At 42.6% G+C, this 20,580-nt stretch overlaps 1 protein-coding gene across 2 annotated transcripts in view; it reads left to right on the forward strand.

Moving 5' to 3' along the window:
- The window catches only part of LOC118783357 (homeobox protein PKNOX2-like), a 61,273-nt gene that overhangs the window by 32,344 nt on the left and 8,349 nt on the right, over positions 1–20,580 (forward strand). For both annotated transcript variants that reach the window (XM_036537183.1, XM_036537184.1), the window contains exons 3-5: positions 9,870–9,978; positions 11,653–11,789; positions 17,651–17,822. In XM_036537183.1, coding sequence (XP_036393076.1) covers positions 9,892–9,978; positions 11,653–11,789; positions 17,651–17,822 — 396 coding nt within the window. In that variant the 5' untranslated portion in view covers positions 9,870–9,891. The remainder of the gene's footprint in view (positions 1–9,869; positions 9,979–11,652; positions 11,790–17,650; positions 17,823–20,580) is intronic.

Here is a 20,580-nt window from a genome sequence, read left to right on the forward strand (position 1 = left end):
AGTTCTGTAGCTGTAGAATTCCCTCCTTTCAGAGTTCCATGGCTGTAGAATTCCCTTCTTCTGGAGTTCCACCCTGATAGAGCTCTATGGGTGTGGAGTTCTCTCCCTGTGCAGTTCCATGGCTGTAGAGCTCTGTTTTTGTAGAGTTCCGTGGCTGTGAGGGCGAAGTGGGGTGGCGTTCCACTGCATGCAGATGGGTGTCCTATTCTCCCTCTCCCTGCACACCTGCAGCGGCTACTGGATGCCTCCATGCAATGCCTGCCTCTGGAGTCCTGAGCCTGGCGCTGGTACTGCACACACCCCTAAAGTACACTGTACTGAAGCCCTCCTCACCACCTCCCTTAGATAAGATCCACTCTCAGCTTCAGGGTGGGATGGAGCTCCACACAGGCCTCCAAGAGAAACCAAGAGAAAGTTCCCTGCCGTGCCCATATTCCCTCACGCCCGCCCTGCACTTTTCATTGTATTAAAAGATGTGTTTATAACAGCATTACCAAATTCAGCTATTGCGCAGTTTTGGGGAAGAATGTATAAACTAGTCAGCAGGAACAGACCTAGGCAAGAGAGGAAATGAAGGCTGTTTTTATTTTAGTGCATTAGATTATATTGCTGCTGAAACCCGCACACATTATGACAGAACTTGGAGGGACACTGTGGTGCTCTTTCCTTAACTTTGAGTAATGGGTTCAAGACGGATTTTTGCTTTTTTAATCCTCGCTCATCTCCCTGTCTTTGGAGGTCACTAAAATATTGTGAAAGAATGTAATATTTTTGTTAGCCTAATTGTTATAACATGTTCGTTGCATCTGTGTCCGTTTACTCGAGTTTCTCCAAGGCCGCTTTCAAAACAATCGCAGGCAGTTGTATACTCAATGAAGCATAGCGCTGGCTGCTGCCAAAAAGTTTTACTGAGCGACAGAGCGGAGCTTGTTCTCCCCAAAAGAGATAAAGAGGTATCCATTTTCACAGATACAACAGCAGATAAAGAGATGATGTTAACTGCATGTCGCCGGGTAGCAGAAAAAAGGGGGGGGGGGGGGGGTGTGAAAGTGATTCGATGGTGAACTTTAGATTTGGAAAATTGCTTTCCTCCCCATCACTCAGCAGTTCCAATTTCAGTGAAACCGTCTTCGATATTTTGATTCTTATCAGCCGAGCAGAGACTCATGGGCTGCATAAAATGACGAACACAGGGCATCCAGGCCTTCTCCTGGGCACCATTTAGAATGTACATGTTGTAGTAGCAGTACTTTACTGATTCCTCAGCTGGGAAATTCATTCAAGTTCATAAGTTTATGTATATATATGTATATATATATATATATGTATATATATATATATATATATATATATATATATATATAAATACAGTACTGTACAGTTATTCTTATGCTAAAATGCCTGTGGCAGTATCCCTGTTTCTGTGGTTTGTCTGTTCAGTATTACACAATTGAGGTTTCAGAATGTGGAATACAGAGCACCACTTTATGCCCACGTGTTTAAAAAGGCAGGACTGCAACCCTGTTAAGTTACAGCGGATATGTGCTGAAATCAGAGGCTCCTTACATCCTGGTCGTTTGCATGTGCAGTCTAATGTATGGAAGCACAAGAAGCCGTGTGTGTGTGTGTGTGTGTGTGTTCCCATTAATAAAACCCTAACTGTAAAGGAAGCTTTTAGCTACATTATGCAAATTACCCTATTTGCATAAGAAGCACCAGCTTTTATGGAATGATGAATTTCTCCTCATAATAAGACAGAACAGCCTCTATTTTCATAAAGTCTTTAATCTGATCGAAAAAGGACAATGCAGTCAAATTAGAGCATGTGTTTTAACAATCATTTTCATCAATGCGAAGAAGGATTATGCCCTCCGCTGTTGTAAAGGTAATGGTTTAAAATGTGGTGTGTTTTTCCAGCTAGGCTATTTGCATTTTTATTTTTTCCATTATTATTGTAGATATAAGTATAATGTGTACTGTAACCAGTTAAGTTTTTTTTCAATAATGCTGTCATATATAAATTTTGAGTAACTTTAACAGTGGGACTGACGAGCTTTTTTTGGTCACACTCTGATACTGGTTAATGAGCTGCACTGGGAAAGAGGAGACCTACAAGGTCTCTTGACCCCAGGAGGGTGTGGCTCAGGGCTGCCTGCCACGCCCTCATTCCTGTTTCCATAGCGTCAGCTGCATCGCAAGCATTCCCTCAGGACAAATGCTCTGACCCTGTCTGTGATTCTGGGTGCTCTTGTGCACCCCTGTGAGGGTTCACCCCCTGTTCGTTTGTTTATTTATTTTCAGTGAGTTCTGCCAGTCAGGCCATTAAGATTCATGATTTTCCTCGTTCACAATGCGCCTTCCCCTTAATGTTATTCATTTCATTTACTGGCTGTTCATGTAACGTCTCAAGCTGCGGATTAGTGGGTCATGTAAATTCTGAGGCTGTTACGTTTTTTTGTTTTTTTTTTCCTGCCCTGGCGTATTTTAGCGCACAAGTTTGGCAATATTATCAAATATTTATGAGCTGAGCATACAGATGACCCATTTCTTACAAGAGGGTGAGCCACCTCAACAAACATACAGGGTCCTGAAGTGTCAGTCACCGCGTAGAATTAGTTTAACTTTCAGATCTTCAAAGCGCAGTTGTGTGTGGTTTGAGACGGCTGTATTGCTTCAGAACTGGAGCGTGTAACAAGGAGGTCGCATGGTCAGATCAGACAGGGGACACTGCTCTACCCATGAGCAATGCTCATTTTGAATGTTTTCAATACGAACTGTCCAGCTGTATAAATGGATAACATGAAATATAACCTGCGGCCATCTGCAAAGCCAAAAATGAGATGTATGTATCAGTCACATGGTATGTGGAAGAAATGAGCATCCTTTTCTTTGTAGATAAAAATGCATTATCATCTGAATCCTCTTTGGAGGAAAACAGATCCTGAAAATTTATGATGCTGAGATTTATTGATAAGTTTATCTTTATTAAAAAGGAAAATAGCAAATAGCAACATAAAATTCATGCTAAAACAGATTCAGTTGTCAGTTTCTCTCAGACACACAGAATCTTGATGCGATGTAGAAGCCACAGCTGTTGTGATGTCATAACCAACTTTTACTTTGAACAGAACCCACTCCCTACTGTTGGCAACTGAGGTGCTTATGTAAAATAAGAAAATATTCATTATATTTATCAGATAAGCCACTATAAATAATGATAGAGGGAGAAAGGAGAGAGAGATAGAGAGAGAGATGAGGACAGAGATGAGGAGAGAGATAGAGAGAGAGATGAGGACAGGAAAGTGAGGGGGGGGAGAAAGAAAGGCGGGGAGGGGGGGAGAGGAGGAGGAAAGAGAAAGAGGGAAAGAGAGACCGATGTTTACTTTTCCACCACATCAATACATACCATCCCCCAGACACTTGTATAAATTATCCCTCGTTACCAGACGCCCTAACGATTGTGGTCAGAGGTCGTGTTGTGAGTTATTGATGGCAAGATTAGCCTTTGAAGAGGAAAGGTTGGGACGATTCCCCTGACAGGGTGCAGAGTCAATCTGAAACCTAACGATTGAGCCTAACATTTCTATCGCATGGCTCAGGCATTCGTGCTGTGTTAAAACTCACATCCGATCGTGATGGAAAATTCAGCTCTCATCAGATGTGACCTGACATCCATCTGTCTGTCCGCATTTTCAAACCAGCCCTGTGTCTGATTCGGGCTGCATGCTCTGCAATGCTGGGAGATGCAGATAATCACTGGCTGTGGTGCTCAGATTTCTGCTTACATCAAACAAAAATTGCATTAATGTTTGCAGGGAGATGCTGCTTATCTATGTATTGGCCTATGATATCCAAGTTTATAAAAATACCTGCTGAATTGAATCAATGGCAAATTAGCTAAGGTATATGTCTGGGTTATTTCAACATTTCTGTAGATATTAATTGATTTTTTGTGTGTGATTACTTTGGTAGACTAGTAAGTACTATTTACCTGTATGAATGTATGCACATTTGTATTTCCTTAATAGGTATATAATATTGCAGTGCTTCATGGGAAGTCTATGGTTTCTGCATGATATACAGATGCTGTGGTTGGAAAAAACCCATCTGAGAGAAAAAAAAGGCTTTCCAATGTCAAAATGCATTGCACAACAGAGTCATAAACTGAACAAGAGATAAAACTGAACCAACCTTTCTCCATGAACTTGTCTTCATTGGAATTATATGTATTTGAAATGAGTGAAAAGGTCTTGTTAGGCCAATTAACAAAAATTACGTTTTCTGCAAGCATTTTATGTTTTGCAATTTATATGCTAGTAATTTTCTGAAGTTAGTGACGAGTTTCAGTCTGAAGGTACCGTGTGCATTTTGTTCTAATTTTCTGCCGTAAACCATTCAATAGGTGCAGCAAACTATATACCTTAATATTCCCACATATTTTAACCCAATTCACATAAAGAATGTAAGGACCTAGACACTTTTAGATACTGTGCTTGACTGACTGCAGCTCAATGCTTAATATTTTTGGCAATATTCCGTCACATAAATAGAACTGCAGAGCTTATGTCCTATTGGATACGAAGCATGTCACTCTTTTTCAAGATCAGCTGATTCATACAGGTAAAGTGGTTTCAGTGTAATGTGGCTTAAGATACTCTAATTTTTACAGAGCAATGTTCAGAATTTGAAATATTTGACCCCAGAGATGAAAACAACTACCACGCAGTTTAATTTTGTAGAGGTAGTTTGGCTGCCTGATGACATTTAACTGGTGCTCTTTGGTTTTGTTTTTAGAATAACTTGAAGCACCTCCTGTCCGTGGCAGAGCTGAGACTGTAGGCTCTCTGACTGTATGCAAGCTGTGCATATGCTTAGTGTGCTAGGAGGCATTTTTAGCAGGAGAGAGCTGTTATCTTTTAAAGTTAATTAGATTAGAGCTGCTGGGAGGTGAGAAGCAAGCTTCCACCACAGGAAGCATGGAGTTTCTGGGCTCCTTGAGAGATTAATATAAATGCGACCATAATTTCAAATCTGCACACGCCCCCTTTTAAGAGTAAATGATGCAACATATCCATCAACACCACAACACTGTTTCCAACCAAAAGCATTGATTGTAAATCCCTCACTGGTCTGGGAGTGTTGTTAGCCTGGCCTGACACTGGTGCCCGTTCAGATTGAATGGATACACTTCTGTTCTTTTCAGAATCAGAATTTAGTTTATTGCCAAATAGGTTGCCCCTACAAGGAATTTTTTTTTTTTTGGTGCTGGAAGTCTCTCTGGATAAAAGAGTCTGCTAAATGTATGTAATGTACTGTGATGTAAATGGGTATCAGGTATCAAATAAAAGAAAATACTTGTGGGGTCATAGAGAATCATAATCAGTTTGAGTACTATAGCCTTCAAACGCTACTGAATGGGTGGGGTGGTAAACAGATCTTAAAGCATGCAATTGTTATTACATTTTCTGGGAAGAGTCAGAATCAAAATCCAGAGAAAGTTTTAAATTGGCCATACCTAACACATTCAGATTTTATACATCACCCTTCAAAACAGTTTCCCTATCTCTCTTTGAGCCACTCAAGGTGCCTTTTAATATTAACTGGACTTCCCTCCGTATTTTTTCCGTCTGCATGTAAAAAAAAACGCTTTGATGTTCTCAGGCAGCCAGTGGGCCTCAGCTGCGGTTTCTCCTTGTTTCTCTTCTGTATTAACTAATTCATCTACTCCGGTCTGGATGTCTTTGGGTTTGCTTGCGACAGAAAGACCATCTGTGGCACATTATTTAATAAACAGCTGAAATAAATAAAGTTGTGCATCCTGATGGACGCAGTGGTGGGAGAAGAGAGCTGGTGCAGGCGGGCATACAGTATGCAACGTTCTCCATCTGCTCTGTCTTTGGATATGAGCGTTATTGCATGTGGATCAAACATGTTGACTGGAGACTAACAGACAGGCAAACCAGGTGCATCTACTTTATGGCAGTCATTTTATTGCCAAGGATGCGCTTTGAGAGGGTGCATAGTCGGCTGCTATTATTTATCAAGGGGGATAGTTGTTATAGAGATGGAGTCATGAGATTTCAGTCATCATCATATTGTGTGTATGTGTTTGTGTGTGTGTGTGTGTGTGTGTGTGTATGTGTGCAAGAGTGTGTGTGAGCATGTATTTCTATGCTTGTGCTTGTTTGTTTGTGTGTGTGGGTGTGTGTACGTGTGCTCATGTGTGCATGAATGTGCATGAGATTGTGTGTGTGTACATGTGTGCGTGTGCGTGTGTCTGTGTGCGTGTGCGTGTGTGTGTGTGTGAGAGTGTGCGTGTGTGTGTGTGTGTGAAAGTGTGCGTGTGTGTGTGTGTGTGTGTCTGTGTGAGTGTGCGTGTGTGTGTGTGTGTGTGTGTGTGTGTGTGTCTGTGTGAGTGTGCGTGTGTGTGTGTGGCTGTGTGTGTGTGTGAGTGTGCGTGTGTGTGTGTGGCTGTGTGTGTGTGTGTGTGTGTGCGTGTGTGCGTGTGCGTGTGCGTGTGTGTGTGTGTGTGTGTGAGAGTGTGCGTGTGTGTGTGTGTGTGTGTGTGTGTCTGTGTGAGTGTGCGTGTGTGTGCGTGTGTGTGTGTGTGTGTGTGTGTGTGTGTGTGTGTGTGTGTGTGTGTCTGTGTGAGTGTGCGTGTGTGTGTGTGTGAGTGTGCGTGTGTGTGAGTGTGAGTGTGCGTGTGTGTGTGTGGCTGTGTGTGTGTGTGTGTGTGCGTGTGTGCGTGTGCGTGTGTGTGTGTGTGTGTGTGTGCGTGTGTGTGTGTGTGTGTGTGCGTGTGTGTGTGTGTGTGTGTGTGTGTGTGTGTGTGTGTGTGTGTGGCTGTGTAAGTGTAGGAGTGCACTTACTGATTTACCTTTTGTTCATTTGTGTAGTTTGCTGAGGCTTCCCTCCTGGGACTGAGACTTTGGGGGCTTCTGAAATACCATGCAATAATTGGAATCACTTTATCTCTCATTTCATCAATTAATGTGTAATTTTCCATTTGATTACCAACTTACTTGGCGGATTTGCAATTAAAATGAGGACCGATTACACTGAAGATGCCCTTCAACTGAAAACAATACTGGAGCAGCAGACAGCCACAGTTTGTAATCAGTATACAAATTACAGGCACAGCCTGTCCAATTTGTAATTTTCGGAATCTGGTCTTGAAACGAACTATGCAAGTTCACTGCCAGAAACATGCTTGTGGTGTCATCTTTCACACATTTGTCTGATGCCCGAAATGAAGCATCATGGAGACGGAGGTGTTGATGCTCTTGATGAAATCATTACCACTGTGCTTTTTCTGTCATCCTGAAATAGACAGTAGTTTTTCTTGGATGACACTGACCGCTTCCTAAGATCAAGGATGAGGTCAGCGGGGAATAGTGCCCCCTGCCAGACAGATATGGCCATGGTTTCTCTCATAGTGTCAACTTTGAAGACATGCCGGGCTTGTTGAGATAGCTAGTTCCTCCTTAAAAGTGGCAAACTGTGATGTCTCTTTTTCAAGGGCAAGGTGTTTCACTTGGTAGAGCTGAACCATCTCAAACTAGCTTGTATGTACTCTTGGTGCATGCATCAGAATGTATCAGAGAATAATGTCTGAATAACTTATATAACACACACAATATATAACGTATAAAATCAGAATAACATATGTTCATAGATGAAATAGAGTGAACTACTATGCACATCAATTTGACTTGACATTCCTTTTGCCTACTGGACGCCAAGTGGACATAGAGATGCAGTTCTTGTATGGCAGGGTTTAAAAGACACAGGTGAGGCTGAACTGGGGTCAGAAGCCTCACTGTGTGCTGTCAATCACTGGTGCATACGAGCCAATCAAAAGACTTTCCCTGTCCTGACAGAACACTATGATTGGTTCAGATCAATTAATCACTATGGCATCACCCATTCTGTGGCTTATAAAGTCCTCTCCCTTGGCTATAAACTCTCTGATAGCCTCTGCATTACGGCAAAAAAACAAAACAAAGCAGGGGTAAAGCACAACATGTTAGAAACCCATTGTGCCTGCCTAGCTGGGCAGAGTCCTATCCCCTGCTGTTTAGATGGGCTAATGAGGTTCAACCAGTACTGAACAGGCACGTATCATCATTTAAGATTTACAGGGGGACCTTTTGGCTCTTAGTGCTGTACTACAGAATGCGGCGCACTAAACATTAAATTAGAAAACTCATGCCTGAATCCTTGACTCTGCTGACTTGTAAAATCTGGGCAGCGAATTGAGTTCAGATGGATATTAAAAGCTCGTAAGACACAGATCGTAACTTTGCAGGCAGGTATGGAGGTTTGATGGATGCAGTTATGCATTTATGGTTATCGTTTGCAGGGGCAGTCTTGTAAATCTGGAAGATGGGCTGGAGCCAGAGCCGGGTGTTTTAGAAAGAGTTATACAGTATCTGGCTCTCACACAGTTCTCCTCCTAGAATCCAGAACACAAGCCTAACATAACGTAGACAACCCAGCACAGTCACAGATTTCAACTCTGGAAAATAATAGATTCATTTAAGCCCAACAGAGATTTTTTTTTTTGCTTTGTTGGGTAGATGTGTGTATTGCTTGTAGGTTAGTCACTAAATAGGGAGATATGCTTATAGTATACTGACAGGACAGTATATGAATAGATTTGTATGGTGTCTGGTGATGGCACAGTGTGTTAAATAGAAAGACCCGGATCTTTTGTGTAAAGAGGGTGGTACATGATTTGATGTGCATGTGGTACGTAAACACAGTTGTAAATGGGTTTGAAAGGGGAAGATCTCTGTGTTCCTATTGTAAGGTGAGTTGCAGGTGGAAAGCTGGGTGTATATGTTGTCTCAGCTGAACTTCCAGGACAGTCCTTGTTGTCCAATTATTTTACGCACCAGCATGGTGATGGACGACCCCCTGGGACCTCCGCCTGCTCTGGGATCACCCCTTGCTTAGCTGGATGTCAGTTAGTCCAATGACATTTAATGAGCTCCCGATCTAAACTTGAGTGTTAAAACAGGCTATATGTCTTGTGCCCCTTGTTTGAGAGAGAGAGAGAGAGAGAGAGAGAGAAAGAAAGGCAGAGAGAGACAGAGACAGTGAGAGAGAGGGAGAGAGAGAGAGAGGGAGAGAGAGGGAGAGAGAGAGAGAGGGAGAGAGAGGGAGAGAGAGAGAGAGAGAGACAGAGAGAGAGAGACAGCGAGAGAGAGAGAGGAGAGAGAGAGAGACATGGGAACTCTCAATAATTTAGAAAACTTACTAAAAAGGACTGCAGATCTTAACAATAAATGATTTATGATTCAGCAATTTTCTATTGTTTCAAGTATGGTTAAATATCAAATAATAAATAATCTTGCTTTTTGGTGTCAGCACATGTATTTACAAGACTAGAGTTTTTCCCGAGTTAAAGATTTCTGCCATTAGAAAGCTTGGGATTAATTTTTGTGATAAGAGTTTTGAAAGACTTGGCAATAATAACAAGTTTAAAAATCTGTCAACTCTAACAACTGTTAAAGAAAAAGTGCTGCTTGTTGTATTCTTTTGTCTTACATTAACATTGCAGCAACACCTGGTGGTTGGACATGAAACTGTTGGTAAAAAAAGTCAAGTTTATTTTGATGTTTTTCAGTGTCAGACAACTTGAAAATCTCTTATTCGTGAAACAGAAGACATTCACTCAAGTGGGGTTATAACTATGTAAAACAAAGTGACCAATGACCTTTTCCAGGAGTATTCGTCCCACCAAAGCACTAACAAACAAGGATGAATATGTATCATTTTCTCTATTATAGGGTTTCTCAGTGTCCCATTTTAAAATCACTTTCAGTGCTAAATACCTTGTTTTACTGTTTTTTTTTACCTGCCAGAGTCTCAATGTGAAGCTATCCCATGATGCAACATGTGTCCCCAGCACCTGCACTGACTATGATGGCCACTCAGAGTGTCCCTCCACCATCATACCAGGAGAGTCAACAGGTGAGAGCCCCAACTGCTGATCCAGGATAATCTGAGTGAACCCTAATTCCAGCCATAACCACTATGTGAAAACATAAAAAAACTGATCCTGAGTCAGTACATGGCACTGAATCTGTTCACACAGTGGTTGGCTTTACATATCAAGGGGAAGTGGCCTGCTTCTATCTAAAGATTCTTCTGTCCTGTCACCAAAGGGTACCATCATGAATTTAAATTTAAATCTTCCCAGGAGAGAATTTATTTATTTCATTTTGAGTTTTATTTTTAAAAATGCGGGGAAAAAGACCGACAAATTCTTCAGCTAAATATCTGTGTGGCTTGAGTCGTACATACTCTATCCTTTTTCATGTGCTAAAACAGTGTAAAAACAGAGATGTAATGTCCTATGTTCCTAGGCTATTGAAAGTAGAATTGTTTTAAAGCGTCCCGCTCCTCAAAGTAAATTGGCAGGCAGAAAAGTCAACCGTCTCTATCCACCCAAATGATTAATGCGAAGGAAAGGAGAGGGACTCTGGTCTGCAGGGGGAGTTAGAAATGCATATTAGGGTGATGCAGTTACGTGTGAAGAAACTAATTTTGTTCTCATTTGAAGCCGAGATTGGTGCTTGAAGCTTTCTCCTCAGACTGATGCTGAAGGCTTCGAGAAGTTTATCACCAGGCAAAGAGAGGCAGCAGCAGTGAAAGCTATGGTGCACCAGCCGACAGAGCTCAGTTCTGGATGTGAAAAAAGAGATCTCCCCCCGGACAGGCTCTCTGTGCTAGTGTTCTGCCAAAGTTCTGTCCCAGTCACATTTCATACTGAACCTGTTTTGATTGGGAAAATTTTTCAGAAAATTGTGATTTTATAATATTCTCAGGAGCAAGTTAGCAGACATGTCTCTCATGCTAGTTTACATCTGCTGAATATGTGTAAAAAAAGAGAAATATTTGCAGTTTGTGTCTGTGGATTTTGTTTTGCCTTTTAAATATTAGCTCAGTAAGACTGGCATTTGATGCACATTTCCGTGTTGCAGGCCTTTTTGTCTTGCAGTTGCAGTGAGGAGTGCTAATCCTTAATAGCTGGGAAGCAAAGGGCTGTGAAAGCTAACCAATAATAATATTTTAAAAATCAGCCTAAAATCAGATAAGGGCACGTCGGCGGGCTTAGAGCCGGCAAGGATGCGAAGAAGAGAGGGGGTTATGGAATATTATCAGCAGGATGTTGAGAACATGTCGGGACAGACGCGTCTGTCTGAGAGATGAATTACAACTTCTGCACAAGTTCTGCCAAAGATTAATTTACTTCTGGCATTTTCCGACAAGGTGTTCAAAGCGAGGCGCTCGGGGAGCGCAGCTTATCTTGCCTGCTCGTGGCCGCTCGAGGATTCTTTCAACAGAAGCTAAGTATATTTTGGAAATGCAGTGACGCGCTGGGGATTTTCACTGGTGGGGGGCAGGTCCGGCGCTAAGGGGTTGCTTAGGGGTGCAATGCACCCCTAGACAGACCTCAGTGCACCCCCACTTGTCTCCTTAAATGCCGAAGTCTGCATAGTATTTATAACTTTTTGTGCACCCACTTGGATTGCAATTGCACCCCTCTGTATTTTCTCCTGGCGCCAAGTCTGGGTGGGGGTAAAGATGAATGAAGCTTGCACCATGTGTGAGGTTTACTGTGCCGTTCTGGCTGTTCCCAAGATGACAGGCACCACTCAGTCCAGCTCCAAGGCCCAGGCGGTCCATATCCCAGCAGCCCCGGCACCGGGGGCCGCCCCGGTCAGTGTGACCCTCGACCCCCAGGCCCAGCTGGAGTCAGACAAGCAAGCTGTTTACAGGTAGGCGGGCAACCTTTGACCTTTTCACATCTCTCCTTGCGCGTCACCGCTTTGATCTGATCGTGACTATTAGGTTGACTGTGAGTTAAAGCCAGCTTTCAGCTTTAATCCTAAAAAGTTGACTGATGGGAAATTCAGCACTCTTTGTGCCATGCTAGCGATGTTCCCTGAGAAAATAAAGCCCTGATTCAGTGTCTTGTTGGACTTGCCAGGCATCTGTAAATCAGCTTTGCAGAGCTAATTTACTTGGTGTGTGCTTGGTTAAGCTATGCCCTGCTTAAGAATTTTCAAGAACCTATTTACTCTTATCCAAAACTTTCAAATAATTTAAGTTCCAAACAGGTATAAAAATGACATCACAACTTGAAGTAGCATAGTCGTATCCTTGATGCCCATGTTAGCACCAACTGACTGAGCACCAACAGTTTAACTGGCCATAAAAATAATATAATGGTTCAGTGGAATTGTGGGTAGAAAGTTTGGCCCTTTCAAAAGTAAAGCCTTCCAGCCCCAGCCAGATCACTCCAATAAAGGTGAGTAATGGTGTCCACTGCCTCTGTGCTGGGCACTGGATTTCACAGATGGTTGGGTGTAAAGGGTCTGCAGTAGACTGGCATCCTGGCCTGGATGATTTATTTAATTTTAGAACCAGCTGCTGTGCACTGCAGTAATGAAGAGAATCTCTGATGCTGTGATGCTCAGACCGTGACCTGGCCTTCTGCTTTGACATTACTTATTACCATTGGATGTTATCAGCCTTGTAGCCCATAACCTCATTCTCAGCATTAATGAGACAACCTGATTCAAAAGGATGTTTGTTTTTTTTCATGAACTGTTGTTAACAGTAAAGTAATTAAGTAAGTAAACCTTTCATTCTACCCAAAATTAACCTCCAAATTTCAGGAGGATGAGGGTCATGCTCTGGGCGCAGAATATAATATTTTATATTTATATTTATTATATTATATTTATTTATTTATTACTGAGAAAAAAACAGAGGCAATTTGAGTTGCTTTGAGCTGTTTCTCTCCCAAATAACCCTTTCTGCTACCACTATTTTCATATTCTGTTTTGATGTTTGGGCATTGCTTTTAATAGACTGCATCCCTGTGCTGAAGCCGCTGCTTTAACTCCAGCTCTGTGCTTGTTTGCCTGCATCCCTGGCCTGTTGTGATTAGCCAGTCTCCTGCCTGCTCTGTTGGGTCCCTCGGCTCTCCGCGTCTCCTCCGGAGGCAAGCGTTGTCAAGGCCTTTCCAGGCCCGGGGCTGGAATCCTGAACCCCCGGGAGAGCGGCATGTTCCTTTGAAGCGAGCAGAGCGCCCGGGGGTAGCTGCGAGGGGGGGGGGGGGGCGTGGTGGATGACCGTGGGCTCTCTCTCACTGTTCGTGCCGCTCCTCCATCCCAGTCCTTGTCACTTTACACGTGGATCACGGGGAAAAATGAGACGTTTCAGAGATCCTGTTTTTCATCGTTAGTGACACCTCTAAATGCCAGACACATCCAGTGGCAGAGCTGATTGCTGTCAGTCTTCCCACAGCCTGATAGGCATCTGTGTGAGACAGAGGAGGCTCTCGCTCCTGCACAGCACTGGGACTGTTCCTGCAAAAAAACACAAAACGGTATAAAAAAAATGCAGTAACACCTGACATATCTGGATTCTGCTTAGCAGTTTGTTCAGTTTGGAGGTAAACATTTAAATTTTTTTGTTTTCCTCATATGAATGTAATTGTAGAGTTTGGTGTAGATTCAAAAGAGGGCAGATATTTGTAATTTGTAAATTTTTTGGAAAGGACACATAGGCTGCAGTTGGGAGAGAGATGTGTTTGCACTTCCACACAGGTAAAAACCCAAAAGACAAAGACCTTGTACTTCAGCAAGTGAAGTGCGTCTCTAGTTCTAGCTCTTAAGTTCTGTTGATCTTTTGTGAATCCACCTCTTTGGCTATTAGAGACAGTGCATTAGCTGGCTTATATGGCTCTGACACACTTTTTCACTCTGCACAATTCAGACTGCACACTGCGCAATTCAGAAAATATTTTACATAGTTTACAAGTGCTGTTTGTAGCATTGAATTTTTTGCATCCTTATTATTAACTGAAAGATACCTTAATTACTGTAACAAAGATGCTGAATCCTCAATAATGAATCTCTGGATCAATCTCATCTAATGAGAGGGTGGATCTGTTTGATCCAGACACTTTCTCTCTAAAGAAGCTACAAACTACAGCAGTTAGATTGAAATAATCTTACTCAAGCAGTCTAAAACACGCACGCACACACACACACACATATCATTGAAATGCATAGCTACTGTACAACGAAATCCTGTACAATTTAGGCCTTGTATTCTCATTAAAAGCACTGTGCTGCATCTCATTCATAATTGCATCAAATCTCACGGTGGGATGTCCCTCAGGGCACGCACAGGCGCTGCTTTTCGTTGACGTCAGATCAAATTGGAAACAAACAAGCGCCCACACGGGCGAGGACAGGACTATTCACAAATGAGACTGTAGCAGGACTTTATGTCTCACTCCGTGGGAGAAGTCTTAATTTGACAGCGCAAGAGAAACAGATTCTTCGTAATGTGCCATGAAGTCTGTTTAGGGCTTCTGCTATGAGGTGCTCTCGGAAAATTGCTCTCAGCTCCCCGGTAGGAAAGCACCCCCTAGTATCTCACTTTTTTTGAGGAAGAATCGCTCTTCATTCTTTTTTTAAAAAAAAAAAAAAAACTCATTACTTTTAAAACAATGCATGTCAAAGAGTCAATGTTAAATTGCCTGTGAATGTACGAATTTGTGCCCGAGAAAAGGGGTGTAATGTTTTGATATATCAGCCAACATCCCCTCCTTTCGTGGTTACTCATACGTTTATACTTGCGCAGTTTAATCATGTGCCTGTTTAGGAAAGCAGGGTGTAGCTAAAAGAACAGTAAACACTGGTGTTGCCCAGGACCAGAATGAAGCACATATTAACAACTAAAGCAGCATCAAAACAAAAGAAGCTTTAATGATGAGAACGGGCTATTAATTAATCTAGGCTCTCCATTTTGCCTATAGGCTAGAGTGCATTTAGATTTGTATCTGTCCTGGTCTTGACCAATCCAAGCATCACTGCTTCCAGTACAAATTCTGGTAAGATAGTCCAACTGTTCTTTTCAAAGCATTACATTTCTGTCTTGGTCAAGGATCAGTTTTGTGCCTCTAGCTGCTTATTGCTATGTATGAGATCAAAACAGCAGCGATCCACTGATTCTCGCCTCGTTCCTCTGTCCCGGTAAATCTCAGTTTTATGGGTGCTATAATGTACCCCTAACCGGCTGACTCAGTCCTTCGCAGTGCAGATATTTAACTATATGGCAATACGGCAGCCTGCACTGTTGAGAGGTGATCAGACTTCTGACAGTTTGGACATTCAGTTCATTTGATTTTCAGGTGTTTCTCAGCGTCCATCAGCTTTCAGAAGGGGCACTGATCAATTGAGTATGGGGCCCTTTCTTCACTTCACTAAAACATGATTACACCTATTACTGATTTGATTGAAAAATACGTATCCTCAGATGATACATTTAAGGTCCGAGGTTTCTGCAGATTAGTTTTGATGTTTTTTTTTTGTTTTCTGAGGCCACCCTCTTCATCACCCCAGCCCACCCCAGAGTTTGACAGCAGACATTCCATAGTTAGTCAGTGGGTTTCACCTTCAGCGCCCAAGTTCCGATCCACCTGAAAAACGCTGTGAAGGCTGAAAACCTCAGTACGTGTTAAAGGAAGGGGGAGAAAGAAAGAATTGTGTAAGAAAATGAATCCTTCCCTCAGCAGTGCATGAAACCTAAAGGGCATTCAGTAATGGCAGCCCCATGAATAATCATCAGTGAGTCGCCTGACATTTATCACTTAACAAGTATGTCAAACTGGAGCATGAAGTTGGTTTTGAGATTTTGAATAAAAGTCAGTAAGAATTTGAAAATCAGTTGGGCATGCATGGCACACACCATGTGAGTGTCCCTTACAAGGAAGATTTGATTGGATTCACTCATAGAACAAGTGCAGCTGTCTTTGAAATAGGACTTTCCATTCCAATGAGTATCATATCAATATGTCATACAAATACTTTTGGGGAAAAACTGGTCACTAGAGACCACAGATCTCTAAAAAACGTCTGACTTAATTAGTAGGCATAATTCATGTTTATTCACAGACATTGGCTTTAATTGGGCATGTAAAAAACTTCATGAACTCAGGTTATTGTGGATTGAATCCACATCAGCGTTACCCAAAAGAATTGTAAATGAAGGAAATGAATTAAATTCACAAGCATGTGCCCTGACACAATTTGCCACAATGCCTGTTTCTTTCACATTGCTTCACATCGGGTCTTTTTATATATCAGAGCATATGCGTCCAGGTAGGAGCTGCATGATACTGTTCTGTCCCGTTCCCCATCAAAAGTTGTTATGATGTCACATGGCCATGACATCAGCGCTGTCAGATCTGTGTACAGAGCAGTCTTGGAGACACAAAGTCTGTCAGGAAGAACAAACTCATTGCTTCAGTGGAGCTTTTCAATGCCACTCATCCACACCATGCAGCCATAGGGATGGAACTGGAAAAAATCTGATGAGATTTATGGAAGAGATTAAAAATGGCTCATTGATTTTATGTGTAATAGCAGGACAGATGCAGCCAAAATCGTTTGCTGTTGTTTACTTCAAAATTTCTCACAGGATTTAGTATCCTGCCTTACATGACAGCATTGGAGACTACAAAATGTTTGACCCACCAAAAAAAAGAGGGAAATGTTTGTCAATAAAGTAGTTTTTCTTTAGAGAATGCAAACTAAACGAACTTTCTCAAGCGATATAATCATTATATATACCATTATGTAACATTTTCAGTATTTTTTTCTCATGAAGACATTTCCTCCTGAATGTAAGAAAATGTGCTGGAGAAACATGTGAGTCGTGACAGGACACGCTTCATAAGAGAATCCACAGCAGAGCAGAGGATTATGGGAGGAAATGGCCTGGGGGGGTCGGAGGGGGGGTGGGGGGCGTCCTGGGGGGGGAGTGTGCTATAACTCTGCCTGGGCATAGCTGTGAAGGGACAGCTGAGATGTTTAGTATTCTTCTCACGTTCTTCGGAGAGGGCTGCATTTCATTGGGATGAGGTAGATTACGGTCTAATAGACGGGTTTATTGGGGGCTGAAAATGAGAGCAGTGGGCTGCAGCCAGAGGCACTGCCTGCTTTGTTGGCTCTTAGTGTCCCTCTGTGCTCACAAAGCAGCAGGATCCTGCTCCTTCCCCAAACAAACCAGCTCTCTGACCCGGCCCGGCCACTAACATGGGAAAGGAACATGCCCCCGTGTTCTCTGTACCCGTGAGGACCCGCTTGTCAGTTCTGTTGCGGTAGCGAATCTTTCGCAATTACAGTAGCTTTTTTGTCTAAAGGAAACTTAGGCCTTCACTCAGACAGACTCCAGTATACTCCTTCCCGTACTTTCAGTTGAAAAATTAAGCATGGGGTAAGCGTTTTTATTTGTTTTACCAGAACATTTTGGTCTTGGATTTTGCAGAAATGAATATAAACTGTAAGAAAAAACAAATAAAAATGTCACTCAGTTAAGGGAAAAGCACACTGCTGACAGATTAATAATTAATTAATTAAACTCTTAAAGTATTAAAACTACTTTTAACCAGTTTGCTAAGCAATATTAGTCAAATATAGCAACTAATAGGACTTGCAACAAATTGATTGAAAGTATTGTAATAGGTGAAATGTATGACTGAAAGATTTCTGAAACTTTGGGAGGGTGTGATTGGGGAAAGCTGATGTTCTTTGCCCCCCCCCCCCCCCCCCCACAGACACCCCCTGTTCCCGCTGCTGGCCCTGCTGTTTGAGAAGTGCGAGCAGGCCACGCAGGGGTCAGAGTGCATCACCTCTGCCAGTTTCGACGTTGACATCGAGAACTTCGTCCACCAACAAGAGCAGGACCACAAGCCTTTTTTCAGCGAGGACCCCGAGCTGGACAACCTGGTCAGTCTTCCTAGGGCTGCTCTCTCCACACGCATTCACACGCACGCACGCACGCGCACGCACACACACACACACATGCGTGCACGCACGCACGCACACACAGACTCTCATGCTCTGATACCCTTCTCTCACATTGTCTCACAGCTACAGCACCCCCTGCTGGCGGAGACAGGGTGAGTCACCCTGTGCTTCCTCTGCTCACCCCCTTATTCTCAGGTTCCCCATGTAGCTGAAGCAATATGACCCTCCCTTATGAACTGGGCGAGGTGAGCTGCAGTCAAGCAAATATTAGCAATATTAGGAGACCACAAAGTGCTTAGGAGTTGCATTAGAGATTACTGTGGAGAAAGCCACACTCTCCCTCGCCATCCTCTCTCCCTCATTCTCCTTCTCCCTGTGTGATAGTCAACTGTGATTAGAATTCAGGGGAGGGAGGAAAAAAGAAAAGTGTAGCGTTCATCATTACGGGGGGCATTTGGCCGATAAGCGCTCGGTCAATTAAGTGCGCGTCTGTGTGCTTTACGAGGCGCTGGGCATGGGTCGGCCCCCGCCGCACCGTAACTCTCCGGCAGGACGGTTATATGGCGCGATGGGCCGGCCAGCACCATGGCACCGTGCCTTGATTAAATGAGCTGCAGTAATTGGCAGATTTATCCTCCTCCGAGAAGCACCGTTCCCTCGGCTCCAGTGCCCTTGAGTGCCGTCTTTGAAATTTTCACTGTGGGAAAATCGTGTTGGGCGAAAAAGAAGGGAGCAGGGTCTCTTTGGGGCTGTCTGGGGGGGCTGATAATGGCAAAGACTGTCATTCTGTGTCTCCAGTCAAGGGGCAGAGATTTATACCTCCTGTTGGAATTCCACAAACTTTGAGTGGTGAGTGAGTGAAGACGCATGTTTTTGTGTGGTGATGACACAAATATGAAGTCTGATTCACTTCAAAAATGAATGAAGAGAGTACAGATGGCCAATGTGTATATTGTTTGAAAGTTGCTTAGAATGAATGTCATTCTAATGAGAGATTTTGGCATTGACTGTAAAACAGATTGCCTATTTGCTATGAACACCCACAAAAATGACAGCACTCTATCACTGGGCATCTAAAACTGTCAAAAGGAATGGGTCAATTGACTGAACTTGTATCATGATTATGATTCCTGAGTTCCTAGTCCTATTGCTATTCATTTGACTAAACAAATAACATATATTCAAACTGACAGTAAACTGAATTTCCATCATTTCAAATGAGTGCGTCACCAAGCACTCAACTGTGTTGATACTACACACCGTGTACTAAATTAGGACAATTTGGACATGAGTCAGCGGTCACCTCTCTCGGCTTCACCATGACAAAACAACACCACATGGCAGGGAGCGGGGTGGGGGTGAATCTGAGTCAGAATTTCTGGAGTACAGCCCCTGCCTCCTGTGCCACAGGCCAGTAGCATGATCGTGACCATTCATTTTCGGTAATGTCATCCTGCCTGGAAGACATGATTGCTACACTGCCTTCCCTTTTGTCTGGGCATGCCCTCATGCTGCTGCCCAATCAGCAGAGAGAGCCCGCATAAGCCACATGACATCACACATGCCTCCCAAGACCATGTTATTGGGTGTATCCCACTTCTTACACCAATGGTGAACCAACAGTCTTGGTAAATACAAAACAAGGTAGTAAAATTCTGAAACTTTCATGGATGTGTATTTTTTTCTTTTTTAATTTTTTATTTTCCTTTTAATGTATGTGTTTACGTCTACTGTGGCTTTGGTGCTCGCTGATATTTTAATGTGCACGATATCTTGTTATTCATTACATTACATTACACAAGAGCACAACAGATATTCCAGCAAAAGTTCTTTTATAAAATTCAACCTGCAATAAGTCTGTGCCTTCTGCTTGTCACCATCCTGTTGGCTGTTGGTATTATTCTCATCCATGAGGAAAAATGATAGTGGTGGCTTTGACGTCCTGATGGAGCACTGCCTGCGTTTGTATCAGTATCTGAATACATTTGTAATTTACAGAAAATTAAGTTCAGCAGCAGATGTCATGATGGAGGTACATACTGCATCAAGACAGGTTCCATCATACATAGTAGTAATATGTTGCGTATGTATATGTGATATTTTTGAATAATTGATCAGAATAATTCAGCCATTCTCAAACACATTCAATCTGATACCGTTTCATATCAGAATACAGAATGTTTCCTCTGCTGTACATTTGATGTTATGCCTTTTTTAAAGAGGAAAATATTATACAATGCATTTTACATGCCCATAAATGAGTGTCGCGGCTGACGAAACTACATCTACGTCCTCAGTGACTATGTTTCCATTAGTGTCAGGAGGGTTGACTCTTGTGAATTGATATGGAAAAAGATCAGTGGAAAGAGGTGTAGCTCAAATTTACCTCTGACAGTTGGATGTGCATTGAACTCTCAGAGTTCACATGATACTAATGACATTCTGAATATATTTTATATATATATCATTGTCACAAATGTATTAAACAGGTCATGCTTGTATGTGTGTTTCTACATGAAAAGTATGCAGACATATTTGTACAAACTTTAGAAAAAGGTTAAACACAGCCCCAATTACATGCACAAGGATGGGGTTTAATGCACATCTGTGAAGTAGTCATGAACACAGAAGTACACAGGCAGCATGGATTTTGCTTTTGGGGAAAGAAATGTTGTTGGTCAGACTTAGTCTGGAAACTCAAATGCTCAGAGATTATATATAGATTTATGTAGATTAT

Source organism: Megalops cyprinoides, chromosome 9 (assembly GCF_013368585.1).
Source record: "Megalops cyprinoides isolate fMegCyp1 chromosome 9, fMegCyp1.pri, whole genome shotgun sequence".
In the NCBI taxonomy this organism is placed as follows: domain Eukaryota; kingdom Metazoa; phylum Chordata; class Actinopteri; order Elopiformes; family Megalopidae; genus Megalops; species Megalops cyprinoides.